At 39.3% G+C, this 23,796-nt stretch overlaps 2 protein-coding genes across 2 annotated transcripts in view; one reads left to right on the top strand and one right to left on the bottom strand.

The window, feature by feature from the left end:
- TFB1M (transcription factor B1, mitochondrial) overlaps window positions 1-23,796 on the bottom strand; it is a 60,550-nt gene that overhangs the window by 12,707 nt on the left and 24,047 nt on the right. The window contains exon 5 of the mRNA XM_004368957.2: window positions 15,083-15,202. Within this exon, the coding sequence (XP_004369014.1) occupies window positions 15,083-15,202 (120 nt within the window). The remainder of the gene's footprint in view (window positions 1-15,082; window positions 15,203-23,796) is intronic.
- Window positions 4,952-6,537, top strand: CLDN20 (claudin 20). Its single transcript, XM_004368810.2, has one exon. The coding sequence runs from the start codon at window positions 5,367-5,369 to the stop codon at window positions 6,027-6,029; it is 663 nt and encodes a 220-aa protein (XP_004368867.1). The 5' UTR covers window positions 4,952-5,366; the 3' UTR covers window positions 6,030-6,537.

The raw sequence follows: 23,796 nt of genomic DNA, 5'->3' as shown, positions 1-23,796 counted from the left end.
AGCCAGAATGTGCATTAGAAGCAAAGATGGTGAGACTACATCTCACATACTTTGGACATGTTATCAGGAGGGATCAGTCCCTGGAGAAGGACATCATGTTTGGTAACACAGAGCGTCAGCGAAAAAGAGGAAAACCCTCAATGAAATGGACTGACACAATAGCTTCAACAATGGGCTCAAGCATAACAATGATCGTGAGGATGGTGCAGGACTGGACAGTGTTTTGTTCTGTTGTACACAGGGTCACTATGAGTCAGAACCGACTCAACAGCACCTAACAACAACAACATATATCAAAATTACAACATTCTAGCTAAAGAGCAAATCCACAAGCATTAGAGTCCTCACAGAGGGTAGCAATATAAAAGGGTACATATCTTGCTAAATGCTAGACTTAGAAAAGATTAAAACAAGCTAACAACAAACAAACAAAATATAGAAAAATCCAGATAACTGAAACATGTACTTTATTATTCACCACGTTTAACAAAATAGTTAACATCTAACATGGCTATTGCCAATTGTAAAATTAAACAAATCATATAAAATTTTCTTCTTTCTCCATAGTGGCTGTGAATTTATAGCTTAGAGAATAAAAGTTGAACTGACTCGATGGCAACTGGGTAGAGTTAAAGTTATTGAGGAAGAAAATAATGAGAATTCAAACTAGCCGGAGGTGAGCTATGTCTGAACCATTATTCATGGTCTAGAACCTCAGTGTTTGATTTCAGCTCTACTTGACCTTAACTGTGTTTCAAAGAACCCCTAGAAAAACCCATGCGTCAGACTAAAAACAGCATTCTGTGTAAGTTTCTTTTATTCTAACTACAAGTTGTCTTGAACAACCAGAGGAAATGTAAAGTACAAAGTGGGTATCTATAAGAAACTTCATCCTGAATAGGTCATAAAACCAAACCAAACCCACTGCTGTCGAGTTTATTCCAACTCATAGCAACCCCATAGGACAGAGGAGAACTGTCCCATAGGTTTCCCAAGGAGTGGCTGGTGGATTTGAACTGCTGACCTTTTGGTTAGCAGCCATCGCTCACCATAGCTCTTAATCACTGCACCACCAGGGCTCTGAAAAGGTCACACAAACCTAAATTTTAAGATCAATGTCATGTTTGCTCTGATATATTTCATCATGTCATTTTGGTGTTATTCTTTCATGACATTTTCTGAAGGCTCTAATGTCTTAAGTTATACCCCAGAAAACATTTTCCATGGAGAAATTTAGGGCACCCCAAAAACTACTTAGAGTTTTACTGACCAGATTCTAGTCAACAGTTGTTTCTGATTTTCTTTCTTTTATTGAAAACATTAAAAAAAAAAAAAAAAAACAAAAAAAACTGGCTTCTGAATGGTTATTTTGAAAAGAGTAAAGTTACCAGTTTTGTGAATCTTGGTTTGAGACAAGTCAACAAGCGGCAGAATAAAAAAGATAGTCTCAACTATCATTTGCAAAGCACAGTCTAGTTAAAAATATTCCAGACCATATTCTTTCATCTAATCGAGGACATAAAATAATAAACTCTATTTTCTAATAACAGATACAAACTCAAAAATAAATTATAAGACTAAAACATAACATTAAAGTAAAGGAAGCCTATTTATGTTGTGAGCGCCCAAATAATTCCTCCTCTTTACATGGTGACACAAAGGCATTTCAGCTTTCAGGTTTCAACAAATCCTGTTGTAACAACAGCTCCCTCCCTTCCCCGCCTCTCCTTTCTTAATTCTCCCACAGCTCAAAAAATGAAATGGGGAACCTGGTATTTATCTTTCAGCGCCATCGGCAGTTTCTGCCTCTCAGAGTTCTATGTGGTTCTTTATTTGCTATTTGCAAGTTAAATTGTTGGAGTTTTATCACTAATATTCCGAGTCTTTGAAATGAGCCTCACGTATCTGGTTTCTCTTCAACATATCTTATCGGGGTTCATTTGGAGACAACTGACAGAAGGGAGTTAAGACTGAAGACTACCAACAAAAGGTATGGAAAAAGAGAAGCTTCTCTAAGGCTTACAGAAGTAAGATCCTGAAGTATTACTTAGTTTGAATTATAAGTTGTAAATTTATTTTTAGATACTAGTTTGGATATAAATAAATCTTGTCTGAAATTCTGACTCTGCATTTTAATGAAATCTAGCATAGACTTTCTGTTGGCAAATACCGGTAGTTCATAAATTTAACATTCACGTGTTCTGTTCTGCGTGCCGTGAAGAACCGTGAGGAGTTCTCTGTTTAGAGCTAAGTTTTTACATGAGACCTCTTTGCTTCTGCTTGCTTTCAGTACTTCTCTACCACCACCACCACAACCAGTGAAACAAAGTAAGGCTTTATTCTCTAAGAGATAGAAGTTGGAAGGAACAGGTTACAATACTGTATTATGATTGTGGCTGGAGAGAAAAAAAAAATCTCACAGCAATACAGCTAAAATGACAGTGTAGTTTTACAAAAGGAACAGAACAGTGACCTTCATTTCGGAGAACAAATTCTTTCTGCTTAAACTCTACGCAGAAGAAAGCACTTGAAGCCCAATAGTCAACCGTCAGTGCTATGCTTACTAAACGCAGTGTCACGTTGTTTATCCCAGTCTTGGCTGTCTATAATTTATCACTGCTGGTATTGTTAATTATGAGGAACAAGCTGTCTGAAAGTCTGAATTATACTATAATTTATAACATATATTGGCTAATGGGAAGAAGAGGGTAACAACTGGGAAGCTGAGAATAGTCTGATCAATATATAAAGATTACTCAACCAAAGAAAGAAAAACAGAGACAGAGAGAGAGAAGGAGAGAAAGAAAGTAAGAAAGAAAAGGAAGGAAGGAAGAAAGAAAGAAGTTGTTGGGGCATGTTAACAGCAATCCCCCTCTTGAAGAATCCCTAAACTGAAAACAATCTGGGAAGGAAGTCATTTAGCGAGCTGGCTAGAGTCTGAAATGCTCAAACCCCAAACCTGAAAACAGCTATTATGAAACCGTAAATATGTGCTTAATATTTTTCTAGAAAATTTATCTTGATTTGAGACATGAAAAGAATTTTAGAAAACAGAAAAGAAAGAAACTGTATGAAAGCAGGCATTCCCTAAGCATACTGATGTTTATAGATACGTCTGACTCAAGATATTTAAAATCCTAGGAAAATCCTTTTCTAAAATTGTAGGATTTAAATCTTAAGATTATGAATAGAAGTAGAAAAATGTAATCCAGATAGTCCAGGGTCTAACTTCTTAGAAAATCAGTGTTTATAACTATGGAAAGTTTGTCCTGTCAGTGCAGGCATGAATTGATATTACTTTGGATATTTAACACAAGCCAGACAGCACCTCCTTCGTGAGGCAACTGAGCTAAGCCATTTGCTATTAATACCTTACACAGTTGCCTGTTGGTTTTGTTTTTGTTTTTTTTCCTGGTGAGTAAGAAGTGGTGAAGTAATGGTGCTGTTCGCCTCCACATGTGGTGTTTCCCCAGCTCTGTGTGGCTCCCCATGGGAAGCACACAAGGGGGAAGATTTACCAGGAGGCACCCAGCTCAGAGGAGAAAAGATGCAGGCTGCAGTGAGGTAGGAAGAGACAGAAAGCTCTGGACAGTCCTGCTGAAGACTCGTGTGACACTGGGTGATTTACTATCTGAACACCCTAACCTAAAAAATAATGATGTACAAGATTACATTAAAGGTTTCCTTCAGATCTAAGAGTCCATGAAAATAAATTAAATCAGCCTAAGGAAGAGAAAAAAGTCCAAATGTCATTAAATATCAGCTGTCACATAATATGAAGTAAATAAATAAAAATATGAATAATAATGTCAACCATAATTTATTGAGTGCTTTCTGTGGGTTAGTACTGTTCGAAGCCCTTAGATGTATGGATTTATTTAATCCTGTGACACAGGGACTTTATCCTCCTCATCTTACAGAAGTGAATACTGAGGCACAGAGGGGTTGGGTAAAGCCAAGATCTGACCCAGGCGTTTTGGATTCAGAGCCCATCTGCCTTTCATGAAATATCTATGAATCGTGATAGAGTCACTCTAGCAGGTCATCTAAAAATTAATTCAGAACTACAAAAAACCCAGTATTGCAGTACTTCAGAAACTATTATATTTCTCTCAAAAAAGGCAGTAAGTGTTGCCAGATGGAATAAGTGAGTTGCTTCTTAACGACACAGCCAAGCCACAGGGTAAGTGCTATCTTTTCTTTCCTCTTAAAAAAAGAAAAGCATTAAATTATTTTTGGTATCTTTTCACAGACAACTATGCGGTTATTTCTTGTATATATTTTCAAGATTTGATGTCACTACCTCTGAATCTTTCAGAGTAATCACATTTGCAGTAGACAATTTCATTTGGGTCAGGGAATGATTCTGGCCCCAACTGGAAAGGATCTCATGGTTTCATAAGCAGAAGACAGTGGCCTGATTATGGCAGTCTTGTACCTGAAGTGAAACAAGTACCGGCCTCGGTCAGGAATGGCAAATGGATATTAACTGGAAATGAGGGACAAATCAACCCAGTGACTTCTACCCCTCCCCTTTCCTCCTGAAATAATTCGCCTGGGTCGCGTTCCTGGCACATGGTAGGTGCTTAATCAATATCTGTTTATTAAAACCATTTTCTGAATACTTAAAACTTTTCTAATTTACATTTATAAATCATTTTTCAAAGAAGGAGGTTGAAACTATTCTTCCTAATTACTTACAAAAACCAAAAAACCAAACCCGTTGCCGTCGAGTTGATTCCGACTCATAGAGACCTTATAGGGTACAATAGAACTGCCCCATAGGGTTTCTAAGAAGCGGTTGGTGGATTCGAACTGCCGACCTTTTGGCTGGCAGCCAAGTTCTTAACCACTGTGTCACCAGGGCTCCAAATTACCTATAAACCAAAACACCAAACCTGTTGCCGTTGAGTTGAGAGCACTTTAATTAAAAACAAAATAATTTTTAAGATTCTTAATCAGACTCTATAGCCGGAATCTGACACTTCTAAATCTCCTAACAAACAAGGTATATGGCAAGTTTAGTGATGATTTTGGCACACTTTAAGTTTTAAAGAGAATAAAGTGGGCAGCTCTCTACTCCGCACTGTGGGTCAAACATGGTCCATCCCCAATCCCCCAGAAGGACAGGGTGTGGGGTCTGAGTGCCTGGCGGGGCTGTGCTCCCAGCCTGCAGAGCCCTCATGCACTGCAGAGGCCTGTGCTCTCGGCTGCCACAGCCAATGGAGGCCTCCATGCTCACTCATTCTTTCTCTCCCTCAGTCCTGATTCTGCCTTCTTTCCTCAGCCTTTTGTCACTTTGATCTCCAGTGCATTTTGACTGGGAACCATCCAAAGTAAGCACCAGGATTTTCTGGGGCCACACCATGGCCTCGTCAGGGCTCCAGCTCTTTGCTTTCGGCATGGCCTTATCCGGAGTCTCTGGGGTGCTCACCGCCACTCTGCTGCCCAACTGGAAGGTGCGTGTGGATGAGGGCTCCAGCATCATCACCGCCGTGGTGCAGCTGCAGGGGCTGTGGATGGACTGCACGTGGTACAGCACTGGCATGTTCAGCTGCACCCTCAAGTACTCCATCCTGTTGCTACCCACCCACGTGCACGCAGCCCGGGCCACCATGGTTCTGGCATGCATCCTGTCGGCTCTCGGGATCTGCGCTTCCACAGTGGGGATGACATGCACTCGCTTGGGCGGGGATATAAAAACCAGAGGTCACGCTTCTGTTGCTGGCGGCGTCTGCTTCCTGTCAGCGGGGGTCTCTGGCCTGATACCCACGGTGTGGTACACCAAGGAGATCATAGCCGACTTCCTGGACCTGACAGTGCCTGCCAGCAACAAACACGAGCCAGGAGGAGCTGTCTACGTGGGATTCATTTCGGCAGTGCTGCTGGTTATCTCTAGCATGATTTTCTGCACTTCCTGTGTACAAAAGAGCCCACAAACTTGGCTCTACCCACCCAGGCAGCAGAACAATATCTCCACCACACTGCTAGAGAATAATTCAGCATATAACCTGAAGGATTATGTGTAAATAACGACCTACTACATACTGAATAAAGCTTTGTGGTGCCTGCTGTCATTTTTTATATTTACTTTAGATGAAAAATAAATAAATAAATAAAAATTATGCTTAACTCTCTCTACAGAGTGTAAAATACTTTAAAAACCACAAAGTAGTTTAAAATGCTAACAAAACTATCATGTACAATTATATGTCTTAAGATTTCTTTATTTTTCCATTACGGTTTTCATGTTTTGTTTACTTTAAAGGTTTATAATTGTTAGTAAGGTAATTAATTAATGGCCTTTTTAAAAAAAGATAATCTATTGATACATCTTCCAAACTGGTACTTAATCGGACTTTATAAAAGGACTAAACTGCCAAGTATCAAAAGTACCTTGCCCTAGTGTTAATCAAGAATAGCATTTGTGTTTGCTATCAGGTTGGCAAACACTGTATGTCTTAGTCATCTAGTGCTGCTGTAACAGAAATATCACAAGTAGGTGACTTTAACAAACAGGAATTTATTATCTCACGGTTTAGCAGACTAGAAGTCCAAATTCAGGGCGCCAGCTCTAGGGGAAGGCTTTCTCTCTACGTTGGCTCTGGGGGAAGGTCCTTATCTCCTTTCAACATCTGAGGGCCCAGCGTTCCTTGGAGATCTCCACGTGTCTTGGCATCAATCTTCTCCTGGGCCTAGGAGGTTCTCAGTGCAGAGGCCCCAGGTCCAAAGGACATGCTCCGCTCCCAGCTCTTCTTTCTTCATGGTACTGAGGTCCCTCTCCTCTCTTCTCACTTCTTTCTCCTTTTATCTCTTGTGAGATAAAAGGTCTGACTCAAGCATGTGACTTTAGTAAGGGTGTGACTCAAGACACACTCCACATTAATCCTGCCTCATTAATGTACAGAGGTTTAAGATTTACAACACAAAATGGAGGATAATTATACAATACCACAAAATGGAGGTCACTTACATCAGGCAGGATGACTACATCATTACATAACTGCCAAATTACATCATTACATAACTGCCAGAACACTGAGAATCATGGCCCAGCCAAGTTTACACATATTTTGGGGGGACACAATTCATTCCATAAGACTATAGTAACTGGTTTTTGTTTTAAGGTCACATTGTATGACAGTACATTAGGAGCTGTCTACCCCACTCAGATGTTGCCAAAACCATCCACCCCAAGTCCTCACCTACTGTGACCTGCCTGTCTCTCTTTCATCTTAAAAAAATGACCACACACATTTGCAAGAGTCAACAATATTATATTCAAACTAAGATTAGGTAGAAATGGAAAAGGAAAAGAAATGGGCAAATGCTACCACAGCAAAGGAAAAGCAAACCAAACATAAACTAAAATCTCTAGGACTCTGAAAGCATGAAGTACAGCTAAGTGAAGATAATACAGGTTTGATGACAATGCCCAAGAAACCCCTCTTCTTCTAGCAAAAGGATTCTGCAGACTAAGTTCATTCCTCCTACAATATTTTGGATTTCTCCCCATCTCATTTAATCTCTCAATTCATTAGCATTTGGATAACAAATTTTACACTTAAATTGTCATTGTTTTCTCAAATTTGATTCAAGTTAACAAGGACATTGTTGTTCTCTTACAGATCAACTGCTTGATTTAGTTAATAATGGATGTGAAAATCATTTTAAAAGTATAAAGAGTGCTTTGAAAAATATAAGTTAAACTATCTTAAAATATGTTAACTTAAATATTTAAACAAGAAAATAAAAACCGGCTTTTCTAATGTGCAAAGGAAACATTGCACACTTCTGTTTCTAATAATTTATTTACCAATTTAAGCTAAGTCATTGTTCACAATACAATGGTAAAGGGGGAAAAAAAAAGACCAGTGCTTTGTACATTAATAAATTCTAGAAGTGGGACAAATATGTTTTATGTGAGTAAATAATTTTCATTTGTGTATAGAGTTGAGATCAAAATATTTCATACCAATTTCACTTGGTAAATATTATTCTCTTCTGCAACAATTCCATTAGCTATTAATGGGAATAGCTGAAATGAGATGGTATTATCGCATATGGAAACTAGGCAGGGAATCATTTAAACAGACGTTTAAATGACCGTTTAAGGTATGAATTCTTTTTGAGTGGCCAAAATATTATTTCCTAAACAAATGTCTCATTAAAATGAACCCTGATGAAAATAATATTAATGTGATAGGATTGCTTTGACATTTATAAGGTTCTCTCACTTTCTTAGTGTGATGGGATTTATATGCAGTCTGTGTATCCAATAGTCCTATATTTAAAGTTCACATTATATGTGCTGAGGACAGTATTCTATACTACAAAAAATAATTTTTATTTAGTACTAGAATATTTTCTTCCTAAATAGATACAGGAATGTTTTAAATTCTCAGAAAAGCAGCTGTTTCCTACAAAATAATGGCATAATACTACCCAGACCGGAAACCGCATGATGAAAAGGTATGAGGTCCCTCCATCCCTACCTGGATTCACCCTACTGCATTCAACGGCACCTCCTTTGTGAGCTCAACCCCACCTGCCCGAAGAGAATGCTCTACTTAACAAAATTTTTGGTTTACATAGTCTTCAACTGGGCTGGCAAACAGATCTCTATCTCACCTTTGTATTCTCAACGACTTGTCACTGCAAGTACTTAGGATGACACCAGTTCTGACTGCCATCCTCCGGGTGAACCAACTCATTTAAACCTCATAACAACTGCTAGGAGGTGGGTACTGTTCTTGGGGCTTACAGGGAATTGAGGCAGAGAGAGGGGGTAAGTAAGTTACCTAACTTGCCCAGGTCACACAGCTAAGTCAGGTAGGATTCAACCTGAGGACACCTGGCTCCACAGTCAAACCAGCTGGGTGCCAGTCCTGGCCTGTGTCACTGTTAATGGGTGGATTATCCAAGATATACACCTTGCTTACCAGATCATCTCTAGTGAAACTGTTCACAAATTAGTAAGTAAGCACAAGTGAGCCCGTGCTTACCTTGCTTACTGCGTCATCCATCCCTGTCAAGGATTGTAAATTTGAAAAGAGGCTTTGATTCTGTAGGAAGGTGCTGTGGGGTTGCAAGAGAGAAAGATGCCAGCCATACCTAGAAGCAAAGTCTTTGATGTGAAAAAATGTGAAACTGTTCACTACAGATGATCTGGTAAGCAAGGTAAGCACTGTGCTTACTGTGCCTATTGGATAATCCACTCCTGGTCATTGGTAAAGCTGACATACATTTCTTAATCCCTCTAAGCTTTGCTCATGTGAAAATGAGGATAAAAATAGCACCTACTCACAGCTGCTGGGAGGAATGAATGAGGTAATACACAAAGCAGGCAGTGTGGGGTAAATATGTAATGAGTGCTGTCTAACAGTTCTCAGTCTGATCCAGTGGATTTCAGCTGCGGGCAATGTCTGGAGATGTTTTTGGTTGTCATGACTAGGGGTGCTGGGTGCTACTGGCATCTAGTGGGTAGAGGCCAGGAATGCTGCTAAATATCCTACAATGCACAGGGCAGTCCCCACAAAAATGTCAAAAGTGCTGAGGTTAAGAAATCCTGGTCTAATCTACGTGAATATAAGTAAACATTCATTTCTCTTTGATTAAAAAGTTACCAAAACAAAAATCAAAAGGACACATGCACACAAAGCAGAATAGGTTGTTCATTTCACCTATAGAACAAACCCATATGTATACATATTTATCATGGAATATGTTGTTGTTAGATGCCATTGAGTCGGTTCTGACTCATAGCAACCCCATGTACCACAGAACAAAACACTGCCTGGTCCGGCTCCATCCATAACATGATTGCTGTTATGCTTCAGCCCACTGTTGCAGCCACTTTGTCAATCCATCTCGTTGAAGGTCTTCCTCTTTTTTGCTGACCCTCCACCAAGCTCGATGTCCTTCTCCAGGGACTGATCCCTCCTGATAAAATGTCCAAAGTATGTGAGCCGATGTCTCATCATCCTCATTTCTAAGGAGCATTCTGGCTGTACTTCTTCCAAGACAGATTTGTTCCTTCTTTTGTCATTCTATAGTATATTCAATATTCTTTGCCAACACAATAATTCAAAGATGCTGTTGGTGCTTTGACCAACTCCCACTGGGCCAGTGCAGCCAGCCCCCAGCTCCTGTGTGTTGGGTGCTAATGGCTCACACACCTGGAACTTCCTCCGCTCACAGACCTGGAGTTGCCTCAGCTCACACACCTGGAGGTGTCTCGGCTCACACCTGGAGCTGCCTTGCCTCCTAGACCTGGAGCTGCCTCAGCTCACACACTTGGAGCTGCCTTACTGGGAGGTTGTGCCCCACCGCTCTCCAGGAGGCAGCCAGCAGCCAAAGACGGACCAACATGAGACAGACTAACACAGGCCAGCCTCCTGCCTCCAGGTAGGACTGCTCTGTGGGGCCATTTGTGCTCCAGAGCTCCCCTTTCCTCCTCCTTCCCTTCTCCCTTGGGACCAGGCTGAAGCCAGTCTCCAGGTGGAACAACACCCTTGCTCAGCTTTCTTCCCCTGCTCTGTCTTGCCTCCCTCACTCTCCTTCTCCTGAAGTGCTCCCCAATCCATCACTTTCACAAAAATCCTTCGCAATCTCTGATTCTAGGAAACCCCGCCTAGCATAGAAGAATATTAGTTACATAGGAAAAAATTAGTCTTCTGACCTTCTGTCCCAAGGATTCTCAAATACAGGGTAGTATACAATGGAGCCCTGGTGGCATAGTGGTTAAGAGCTTGGCTGCTAACCAAAAGGCTGTAGTTCAAATCCACCAGCTGCTTCTTGGAAACCCTACAAGGCAGTTCTACCCTGTCCTACAGGGTCAATATGAATCAGAATCAACTCGACGGCAACTAGGTAGGGTGGTATACAACAGAAATAACATCCTCAATATCAAGTTTCAAAAAACACAAAGGCATGAAAAACATGGCTGTTTGGGACGCAGACCCCATTCCAAAAGCTCAAGAACATTTTAGACAGAGGCCGAGGCCTCAGGAGCTGTGGGCAAGTAGGGTTGGAAACCTCTCAAATGCTGTCCCTCAAACATTAGGTGTGGCTGTCCCAAGTCCCCAGCTTTTCTTAATAACACACCATGGGTGTGTGTCATCATTACTTTATCTAAAATTTTACCGACACTATGTATGCTTTAAATCTGTACTGTGTTTATAAATTGTTCCATACGCCATATTTCTAAGTAGGCAAAATTAGATGTTAATTGTGTACGTCTTAGAAGTTACAATCCACACTACTGTGTCAGGATATAACAACTCAGTCCATAAATATGTGTCTGTAATGATAATAATAACCACCTTTCACTGACTGCCTCCGTGTGTTCGACACTTCACATAGATTATTTCTATTCCTCGTAACAATCCTTCAAAGATGGTTTCACTGCCCCAATTTGGGATGTGTTAAAACCGTGCCTTATTAATCTTATCAAGGTTTCATCACTATGAGTGCTAGAATTCCAACTGGTCTAGCTTACTTCACAGTCCATGCTTTTTTTTTACCAAGTGTACTGCCTCTGGCAGTATAAATTAAGAGCCCTGTAGATTACAAACACAAATCTGTTGTTACAATTCTCAGATTGAGTGATTTTTTCTACTCGATCAGAGTACAGAATGGTAGTCAGACCAAAAGCCTGTCTGTTCTTTGGGAGGAATGTTAGATTAAGGGGCCCATGGCTACCAGTTATAAAAGATAAAACAATTTTGAAGGAATATCTAGGGAGCCCTGGTGGTGCAGTGGTTAAGTGCTCGGCTGCTAACTGAAAAGTCGGCAGTTCGAACCCACCAGCCACTCCGAGGGAGAAAGATGTGGCAGTCTGCTTCCATAAAGATACACAGCCTTGGAAACCCTATGGGCAATTCTACTCTGTCCTACTGGGTCGCTATGAGTCAGAATTGACTCAACAGCAGTGGGTTGGTTTTTTCACATCTAATAAACTCAAGATTTCTCAAACTTGAGTAATGTGTAGACTAGCTGGGGAAAAAAAAAAAAATTATTGTGGAGCCCAAGAAATATGTGGATTTTCAGAGGCCTACAGCTGCTAGCTTGAGAAATGTAAGAAACAAAAGTTTATTCCCTCATAGAAACACTTTTTCATTATGAATTTGCACTGCAAAAGAGGACTTCTGTCTTATAACTGGAGAAATAATTTTATTAACTCAACAGTGAAGTGAAAACACAAAATTTATTTTATGAAACCAAGAGGCTGTAACTGCCAACCTTTTAGTTAGCAACCAAGCACTTTAACCACTGTGCCACCAGGGCTCCTTGTCTTTTCCATAGATAGCAAAGAATTTGGGGTTCCAAGTTTGGGGAGTGAAGGATGTGGCCTAGTTCTATGGGTCAGAACAGGACTGTAACAGGCCCACGGAAGTAAGAGTTCAGCTGATAAAGCTTGACTAAGTCAGTTTATCAAATGACCCATAAACAGAAGGGACGACAGATTTCTAGTAAGAAAATTCTGAAGGTGGTTATAAATAAGCCCTTCTTACCAAATCACAAAAGAAACTCTCCATATCTGATTCTTGGAGTTTTGAATAAGTATTGAATTTTAGTAAATTCCTTCTCCTCATCTATAGAAAAGTAATCTCCCTCTCTCAATTCCCCCAGGAATCTGCCTACCCGTCTGTTGCAGCACTTGGCATATCTGACTTTGTATTGTAGGTATCTGTGTCTATAAGGCTCTCTTCTTGCACTCAGAAGGATTCAGCCAGAGGGACAATCTTGTACTGTTATTTGTATCATCTTTGCAAAAACTCCTCCCATTCTTACTAAAGAAAATGAATTTTTAAAACATTTGCTTAGTGTAACTATCAGTCAAAATATTTCTAGCTTTCCTCAGAGTATTCCTAATCTGCTCTACTATGGTAGAAATACTTTAGAGCAGCAGAGAATAGCAAAATTCCTTTAGAACTGAAATGTAATCATTTGATTTATCATTTTCCTTAATCATAATACATTCTCTCTCCTCCTTAACTGCTGTCCTGTATTACAAATAAACCAACTGCCCTTAAACAGGTGTTATTTACAATGTGGTGAAAAGCATGCAAAGAAAATTGCTATGAATAAGTTTTATTTGCCAAAAAACAAATATCCTTGAATGAATAAAAAAGAGAACCAAAGGCATAGCTAGCTTTTTTTCAAAATAAATATTTTCATGAGGCCTTAATACCTGCAGAAAAAAAATTTTAATTAACTATGTGTGCACTTTCCTCTAAATAAAAGATAAAGTTGATAATAACCTCTAAAAAATAAACTAACCTCTAAGCACCATCAAATACTCTCAACTAAGCAACTAAAAGAGAAACTTCCCGCTAAAAATATTCTAACATCTACTCTAAGAAAGCCTTGGTAAAATTTAGATAGCCTGAAGATTGTATGATGGTAACGAAAACAATCAAAACAAAACAAACAAACAGAAAAACCTATTGTCATCGAGTCGAGTCCGAGTCATGGCAACGGCCACGATTATAAGAGCCTGTAAGTAAAGATCATGGTTGCTGATATAATTGGGTCTTACACTATGCCAAATGTTATATTCACACACATAAGTTACAGGAAGAAAGCAAGCTATATGGCCACGTGGTTTTCTTCATGACAATGACCACCCACTCTAAGATGGAAAGTCACTGAAGGCACAAGTGTGTTAAATTTGATGATGCCCTAGAAGATCTTTCCAGCCATCAAATGTCTAGGATCTAACTGTCTCAGAAGAAGTCATCTACGTCTCTGAAACCTTGAGATACTGAAAGGAAGTGGAACTTGATAGTGCGTTCCCTCAGCTTGATTTAGAAAACGCTGACAACTGAGCCTATTGTAGAAGTGGAGGATGGACTGAACGCCTGCACTCACCGGAAATTGTGGCAGAGAAAGTGGCAAGGTGGCAGCAAAGAACACGGAGGCAGACCAGACCATGCTTCAAGACATACATGTAGCTCTAACAGTGCTGATCGGGCCCTCATTCTAAATCTATAAACCAGTATGTAGCCTGTACACCACTTGAATTACCTTAATAACTTGCATTATTTTAATTAAACTTCAAATTTCTTCTACTTCATCTAAGTGTTGTTCTTGACTCTACCTTTTACACTGACATTGTCAAGAAAGTACCACTAAATTATAATCAACTTAAGCTCATGCAAGATGGGCAAAAAATAACAGGAAATTCATTTAAAAAGAAAAAAAAAGAATAAAAGTGCTGTGCATATTTTCTGGCACAATTCAATATAAATATTTCACACTATCAACTTTTTTTTTTTAAATGAAGGTCAAATGATGTAAGAGAAACTCTGCAAGTCTTTATATTTGAGAGTTCTAGCAACCAATGAGAAATTTCTATTCCTCAAAATTTCTGTATCCCTGTGCCCCTAGCCCTGGGCTTTTCAGACAGTAGGTGCTCTATACACATCTAACAGAGAAATTAATGAGTTTTTATAATCCATGTTTTATAGTAACTCATCAAGCAGTAGTTTTGCTAAAATGGACACTGCTTTTTTATTTTTAGCAGAGAAACTGTTTCTGTAATTAGCACTCACCCTTTGGTAATTAGCATAATATAGTCAAAGCCTATGTTAATATCCAACTATTTTTCCACACATGATTTATCACAAATAATGCCAAAATATGGTCTCTCAAAAAAGTGGGGGGAAAGAATTCAAGATAAACAGATAATGTTTGATGTAACTTTAGTTAGACATCTCTATCAGAAATCACACATAAGAAAATTGATTTCTTTTCCCAAAGGTATAACTTGTCTTCCATAGTGCGACAATTTTAAGAATAAAAGGGAATAATAATAGTAATAGTAGCACCAGGACAACATACACAAACAGATATTTGGTCACTCCATCAAAGGGGGAAAAATTAGAACAAGAACTATTCATACTGTAATTTTTTATGGTTCATAGTCAGCAGAGGTAAAGAAAGTTTTAGGGTATGGTATGCGTATAAGTAAAGATTAGATTCTACAGATAATTTTCTATGAGGCATACTTAGGGAAATAAAGATTACAATTAAAAACCTAATTTTGGTCTATTAAAACCCATAAGCAAAAACTCACCTCTGGTTTGGGGATGAATGCTTGACCTGGAATTGTAAAGAGGTGTTGAACACTGCAGAGGTACTGGGCCATAACAGAGAGCCGACTACGCTGTCTGCTTCCTGTGCTGGCTGTAAGTCTCTAGGGAAGAACAACAAGGGATTTCAGCAAATAACTACTCCAGCCTGACCACACAGAATGGAGCCAACATTCCATTATCTGTGAATGCTAGGGGGATTTTTTTAAGCAAATTTTAAAAGCATAGGCTATCTTTCATATGCCAGCGAGCCACCATCGGGAACGTTTTCCTCCAACATCAACTGAGGTACAACTAAGAAGTGTGAATTATACCATATATAATGCACTCAAAATATCAGCTATGAACTTCCCTATCACTGGCTGTTGGGGATTTTCAAAACCCTGATATATTCTGTAGCAGAAGGCCTTACATGAAACAAGTACTCAATAAATATTTGATGAATGAAAAAACTTAGCAAGCACAATGAAGAACTAAAAATGTTTAAATATTTAATTTTCTGAATCACCCCCAATATATGAATGAACATTTTTGATGGTTAACTTTTTTATCTAGACATAATAAGACCTTGAATATTCAAAACCCTTGGAGAATTAGCTGTTCTTGACAATTAACTTTTACAAAAAACTAGGAATTTATTCTTTTAAGCATCCAAATATTTTTTATTTTAAAATTAGGTATATCCAAATTAATTCACAAATGCAATGCAATTTCAATAAAAATCCCAACAGGATTAAAAAACAAAACAAAACAGAACTTGAGAGGCTGGTGACAAATCTTATATGGAAAAGCAAACGGTCATGAATAGACAGGTCACTTCTGAAAAAAAAGCAATAGTGTTGCACCCACTGCTACCGACCGCTGTTGAGTCGATTATGACTCATGGCGACCCTATAGGACACAGTAGGACTACCCCATAGGGTTTCCTAGGTTGTAATCTTTACAGAAGCAGATTACCACTCTTTCTCCTGTGAAGCGGCTGGTGGGATCAAACTGCCCACCTGTCAGTTAGCAGACGAGAGACTAACCATTGCACCACCAGGCTTCCTTGAACCTACCCTACTAGCTATCAAAATTAAGTCAGTATAGTATTGCTACAGACACAGACAAACAGACCAATGGGCAGAAACCTTAGAAACAGACCCAAGCACATGTGGAATCTGATACATGGCAGATGTGATGTAGCAACTGCTCATGGGAAAACAATGGACCATTCAATAAGTGGTTATGGTATAATGAGGTATCTAAATGGGGTAAAAATCCTCAAAATTGGACCAATAAGCAACATCATGATAAATGGAGTAAAGATGGAAGTTGTCAACGATTTCATTTTACTTGGATCCACAATCAATGCCCATGGAAGCAGTGGTCAAGAAATCAAATGATGCATTGCATTGGGCAAATCTGCTGCAAAAGATCTTTTTAAGTGTTAAAAAGCAAAGGTGTCACTTTGAGGACTAATGTGTGCCTGACCCAAGCCATGGTATTTTCAATTGCCTCATATGCATGCAAAAGCTGGACAACGAATAAGGAAGACCAAAGAAGAATTGACACCTTTGAATTGTGGTGTAGACGAAGAATACTGAATATACCATGGACTGCCAGAAGAATGAATAAATCTGTCTTGGAAAAAGTACAACCAGAACGCTCCTTAGAAGCAAGGATGGCGAGACTCTGTCTCACATACTTTGGACATGTTATCAGGAGGTACCAGTCCCTGGAGAAGGACATCATGCTTGGTAAAGTAGAGGGTCAGCAAAATAGAGGAAGAGCCTCAACGAGATGGATTGACACAGTGGCCATAACAATGGACTCAAAAATAATGACCGTGAGGATGGTGCAGGACGTGGCAGTGTTTCTTTCTGTTGTACACAGGGTCACTATGAGTCAGAACTGACTTGATGGCATCTAACAACAACAAATGGAAAAAAAGTGGGTCTCCCTCTCATACCACAGGAACCTTGGAGGTCAAGGGCTTGGCTGCTAACCAAAAGGACAGCAGTTGGAACCTACCAGCCGCTCAGCAGGAGAAAAGACCTGGTGATCTGCTCCCGTAAAGATTTAAGCCTAGGAAACCCTATGCGGCAGTCTACTTTGTCCTGTAGGGTCACTACGAGTCAAAACTGACTCAACGGCACACAACAACAACAATATCTCATGTTGTTAGGTTGTGCTGGGAGGTGCCATCCAGTCGGTTCTGACTCATAGCGACCCTGCGTACAACACAACAAGACACTGCCTGATCCTGCGACATCCCACAGTCACTGCTGTGTTTGAGCCCATTGCTGCAGCCAGTGTGTCGGAACAACCTCATACCATAACTAAAAATAAATCCAAGTGAATTAAAGATATAAAGTTTTCAGCAAACTTCTAAATTTTTAGAAGTAAATATCTATGAACCTCTCCTCACGTTCATGGTAGGAAAAAATTTCTTAAAAGACTCAAAAGCATGTGGCATAATAGAAAAGACTGATACACTTTTCTCTATTAAAATTTAAAACTTCTGTATAACAAAAACACTATAAAGACAAATTATAGACTGAGAGAAGGTATTTGAAACTCATATATCTGACAAAGAATTAATGTTCAGAATATAAAAAAAAACCCTACATATCAATAATCAAAGGATAAACTTTCTTTTTAAAAATTTTCTTTAGTTTTTTGTTGAGAATTCACACAGCAAAACATACACCAATTCAACAGTTTATACATGTAACATTTTGACACTAGTAACATTCTTCGAGTTGTGCAGCCATTCTCACCCTCCTTTTCTGAGTTGTCCCTCCCCCATTAACATAAATTCACTGCCCCCCTAAGGTTCCTAACTAATTTTTCGAGTTGTTTTTGTCACTCTGATCCCATATAGATAGTTCTTAAAATAGCATAATGCTCAAGGCAGATATTTTTTACTAGTTAAGCTAAACTGTTGTTTGGTTTTAAGAAGACTTTAAGTAATATTTTTGGTTTAAGGTTTAAAGATTATCACAGGGCAACAGTTTCAGGGACTCATCCAGCCTTGACAGCTCCAGGAAGTCTGGAGTCCCTGAGAATTTAAAATTCTGTTCCACATTTTCCCTCTTCTGATCGAGATTCTTCTACAGAATCTTTGATCAAAACGTTCAGTAATGGTCGCTGGGCACTATCCAGTTCTTCTGGTCTCATGGCAAAGGGGGTAATTAAAAGATAAACTTATACATAGAACATATTATAACATTCACAGAAGAGCAACCGAATGAACCATAACCATAAAATGTGCTGGATATCAGTTTTAAGATAATACAACTCATAGGAGGGAAACAAAGATAGGAGAGGACTCCAAATGCACCTAGAATATTTCTTTAAACAGACTAAGAAAAAATATGGCAACCTGTTAAGATTAGACAAAGCTAAGTTGTGGGTAAAAAGATAAAGACATACCTATTTTTCTAAGATGTATCCTGACTGTCTCTCTCACTCGTAGGGCTCACTGGACATTGTAAACCTCTTCCTAACAAGTCAGGGTCAACACTACAAATATCAGTGATTACTGCAATAGCCACCTGGGGCTGGAGATGTGGGCAGCACACGCCCCTCAAAGCAGCCAAAGGTACAGTGCTTGTGGAGTTGTGATTCCTCTTCACTGCCTTGTACTGACTTCTATTTGCCCCCTTTAACATTACTGCTTCTAACCTGCTGTGGGCATGAAAACCATGTAATCTGGCTTGTTAGAGATTTGCCTTAAGCAAAATTAAACAGGTTTCGTGCGAGAGACTGAGGGATGTCCTATGGGAAAAGCTTTAGATGTGGTAGCATCCATTTTGCTACTTAGAAGCCATGACCACCCCCCACCCCTGCCATTAAAAAAACAAAAAAAAAACTACCTGGCTTTTGTCTGTATTTACGAGTCAGAATCAACTCGATGGCAACAGGTTTGGTTTTTTGTCTGTATTTGGATGGTTGAAATTATTGGGAAGGCGATGAGTTGCTATAGCATATATGGTAAAAACTTTCCCAGTAAGAGAAAATGAAAAGTAAAAAATGAAAAACCAAGAAATGTACATATTCTCAAGTAAGTATCGGAAACATAAAACAAACAACAGAAGTATTGATTTAAGTTAAACGATAAGCTTATGGATCAAATGATCAAACATACTTCTTGTTCTTCCTCTAGAAAAAAAAGAGGTTAGTTTTACCACTAGCATAAAATTCAAAAATTCAAAAATCCCAATAGATAAGTGGTAACTTTGGTGAACGGTAACACAGTACACAATACTGGGGAAGCCAGCACAACTTGTACAAGGAAAGGTCATGGAAGCTCCACAGATACATGCAAACTCCCTGAGGGACTGAATTGCTGGGTGGAGGGCTGTGGGGACCATGGTCTCAGGGAACATCTAGCTCAGTTGGCATAACACAGTTTATAAAGACATTTCTCTACATTCTACCTTGGTGAGTAGTGTCTGGGGTCTTAAATGACTGTGAGCAGCCATCTAAGATACTCCACTGGTCTCACCTCTTTAGGAGCAAGGGAGAATGAAGAGAATAGGATACAAGGAAAAGATCAGTCCAAAGGACTAATGGATCACAGCTACCAAGGCCTCCACCAAACTGAGTCCAGTACTAGATGGTGCCTGGCTACCACCACTGACTGCTCTGACCGGGATCACAACAGAGGGTTCTGGACAAAGCTGGAGAAGGATGTAGCACAAAATTCTAACACACAAAAAAAGACCAGATTTACTAGCCTGACAGACTGGAGAAACCCCGAGAGTATGGCCCCTGGACACCCTTTTAGCTCAGTGATGAAGCCACTCCCACGGTTCACCGTTCACCTGGGATTGGGCAGCCCCACAAAACAAAATGAGACTAATGAGGCACAGCAGTCCAGGGACAAGGACTAGAAGCCAGAAGGGGACAAGAAAGCTGGTGATAGGGAACCCATGTTTGAGTAAGGACAGTGTTGACATGTAGTGGGGTTCTTAACCATTGTCATAGGGCAATATGTATACTAACTGTTTAATGAGAAACTATTTTGTTCTGTAAACCTTCATCTAAAGTGAGAATAGCAGCACAACTGGAAGAACGTAATCGACGTAACTGAACTGTACATGTAGAAATTTTTGAAATGGTGTATCTCTGGCTATGTATATTTTCACCAAAAAAAAAAAAAAGCGTCCTCCAAGGCTGAGAAGGGAGCATGTTGACATGTCGTGGGGTTGTTAACCAATGCCATAAAACAGTATGTGTACTGACTATTTAATGAGAAAATATTTGTTCTGTAAACCTTCACCTAAAGTAGAATAAAAAAAAAATTAAAAATCCATTATAAATCTTTTTAAACATGCACCTGGCACAGTTCAAAGCAGATCTCCTGCAACTAAAATCTAGCATGGACATAGTAACAAAATTAGAAAATAAACCAAAATCAATGTCCACATTTTGAAATTAGGTTTTACTCTGGATTTTGTTCCTCTTCATAAGTATCTGCACTTAATATTTTACTTTAAGTTTGAAAAAAGTGTGTTTCCACTGGTGAATTTAAAATATCATTTTACCAGAAAGCAAACCTGTAAGGCACAGGTTTTAAGTACTCTAATTTGATATAAAGACACAGAGATGAAGTGTATTTCACTTAAGAGTGTGACGCATCCAGCCCTCTCAGGGGACTGCCATCCTGTACCATTAACCTGACCTGTCCAATCTTTGTAGCAACTACACCCAAACTGTGGAGATGAAAACACGTGAATCATGTATTTTAATTTAAAATACAGTAGCATGCATTCCTGGCCCTAACACATTAAGGAAAAATTTAAGGCACAGACCAAAAAGCTCTGCGAAAGACTTCATGAAAAGCTAGCATAAGAGTTAAACGGTCTATCACCCATTCGAGCTCGTATTGCTTTTTCTGTGATGAGTACATTATTGGTAAAGCTATGAAAATTCAAAACCCATCACAAGATAGATGATTTAAATACCAAAAGGTCAGGAAACCAAACCAGTTAATTTTTTTAGTAAAAGGAAACCTCTGACCCTTGAGCTTTTTTTTAAAGCATTCTGACTATGAAAAAAAAAAAAAAGGTCAAAGAATTCTCAAGGACAGTGTAATTTTTTTTTCCTTATTCATCTAAAATAATTTTAAGTGCAAGTAGAAAAATTAGGCTTGCACTTGAGAAGCTGCACTGTCAAGGACCAGGGACAATGAAAATTATGTAATTAATGGCAAAGTGACCCCCTCCCTGCTAAGGAGGTAACCCACAAACAGCAGGGTCTCTGGAGATGGAGGGAGATAGACAGGCTGCCGCTGGACCCAGAAAGCAAAGACCACAGCTCCAGCAACAATGAGAACTTGAACACCATGATTTTAACAGAAAACATACAACCTATGTTCAAGTTCAGCTTTCCCTTTAACTAGCTACATGACCTCTCAAAGACATTAAACCACTGTGAGCCTCAGTTTCGTCCTCTATAAAATGAGGTGAGAAGAGATTATTTGTTGAGTCCTCATTTATTTGTTGTGCAGTCTGATTCTATTTTATGAGCTGTAACTTTATACTGGAAACCCTGGTGAAGTAGTGGTTAAGAGCTATGGCTGCTAACCAAAAGGTCGGCAGTTCGAATCCACCAGGCGCTCCTTGGAAATCCTATGGGGCAGTTCTACTCTGTCCTATAGGGTCTCTCTGAGTTGGAATTGACTCGATGGCAATGGTGGGTTCTAAACTTTACACTGTCTATATGTCCCTTAATGTATATGAGCTGAACTCTTCCACTGAGATCCTGTAGTCCTAGAGAAAAGGGAATAAGAGGACCAAGCTCATTTATTTCATTCTGTTTTGTAACTCACATAGCCAACCAAAGTAGACGTTAAAAAACGCCTTCTGCAGACAAAATACAGAATTACAAATACAGGTAGCCCCTGACTCTGCTGTAAGTCAGTTCTGAGGTAAGTCAAATTCCTCATTTTTTTTTTTTTTTTTTTTTTAGTTTTCATTATTATTGCTTTTTATTATCAGTATCTTTATAAATCTGATCTTTATTTGTCTTTGGGGGTTGGAAACATTACATATCAACTTACAGATTATACTTCAACACTGTATGTAGTACATATTACTAACCATAAACTCGTTGCCATTGAGTTGATTCCAACTCATAGTGACCCTAGAGGACACAGTAGAACTGTTCCATAGGGTTTCCAAGGAGCGGCTGGTAGATTGGAACTGCCAACCTTTTGGTTAGCAGCTGAACTCTTAACCACTGAGCCACCAGGGCTCCTACTAACCATAAGATGTAAAAAAAGAAAACAGCTGATCATAAGTGCAGTTCGTCATAACTTGAATATATCGTAAGTCAAGGACTACCTGTATGCCAAGAGCCAACAGGGTATATGAGAAAACGCTGCTATATATTCTCCCATTGAAACTTTCACTTGCATTGATGCGAAAATCAGAGGACTGGTCTTACCCATACATCTAACCTACTTCACAAATCATAGACTCAATATAAACTCTTCTTAATATTCAGGCTAAAATTTAACTAAAACAACCCTTTTTGTTAAGGAAAAATAATTGCACATGCTGAAGTTGAATCAACACTATTATTAATAACCAGAACTGACATTCTGAGTCACTGAAAATCCTACTCCACCTCTTAAGCCTCTGTTCCTTTGGTCTTTTCCCAAAACGAATTAGAGTACATAGTTTTTTGCATCTCTACTGTGTTATGTAAGAACAGAAATACCATAATAATCATGTCAGCTAAGCAAAAAAATCCACTGACAAATCCAAAGGTCGAGAAAGCAACAAAGAAACTACTAGCATGGGCCCAATTCAAACCAACATAACAGAATGAATACATTCTTGAACAGGAAATGACAAGAACCTTGTGGGAAGTGGTGATGCCATTGCACAGTTTCTAATAAACAAAAAAGAGTCTTACATTTTTTGTGGAGGAAAATTCCAAGACTACTGAGAAAAAGATTTTATGTTCAAATAATCTACCTAAAGCAGAATTTCTCAACCTTAGCACCACTGACGCTTTGGGCTGGGTAATGCTGCGTATTACTTGTTGGAGGGCAGGGGCTATCCTGTGCTTTGAAGAATGTTTAGCAGCATCGCTAGCCTCAACTCACTAGATGCCAGCAGCATCTCTCAGTTGTGACAATCAAAAAAGTCTTCAGATATTGCCAAATGTCTCCTTAAGAACCTTGGCTATAAAAGGGAACATGGCTAAAGAGAGAAGGATGGATCTAAGATAATGAAGTTCTCATGATATATCATTTTCAAGGAAGGCATCTAAAGAATCACAGTAATGTAATTATACAGTCTACTCTTAAACAAATTCTAATACCAAACGCTTTTGTATAGTAACAAGTATAAAACTCAACAAAATATATGGAACTATAGTGTCTTAAACTGGGCAACAGGCAGTGCAGGACTGTGATCCCACAGAGAAGGGAGAAAAGGTGAGCGTAACAAAGCCCAGCTGACTGCCTGGAGGCCATTCCTAGACCTCAGCACAGGAAAGGGGAATGTGGAGCCCAGAGGTCTCCTTGACTTGAGACAGAGATGGGGCTCCAGGAGGGCTTGTTGTTGTTGTGTACTGTTGAGTCGATTTTCAACTCATAGCAACCCCCCATGTTACAGAGTAGAACTGCCCCATAGGGTTTTCTAGGCTGTAATCTGTATGGTCAAGAGGACTTGAAGCACTTACTGGTGAAGATCAA

The sequence above is a fragment of the Trichechus manatus genome, unplaced genomic scaffold (genome assembly GCF_000243295.1).
Source record: "Trichechus manatus latirostris isolate Lorelei unplaced genomic scaffold, TriManLat1.0 scaffold00002, whole genome shotgun sequence".
Lineage (NCBI taxonomy): Eukaryota > Metazoa > Chordata > Mammalia > Sirenia > Trichechidae > Trichechus > Trichechus manatus.
Note: the sequence above shows the minus strand (reverse complement) of the source record. Positions and strands in the feature narration are given on the sequence as shown.

What these genes read in the sequence shown, in the direction of transcription:
- CLDN20 (XM_004368810.2), top strand. Translation starts at nt 5,367, where the DNA reads ATGGCCTCGTCAGGGCTCCAGCTCTTTGCTTTCGGCATGGCCTTATCC.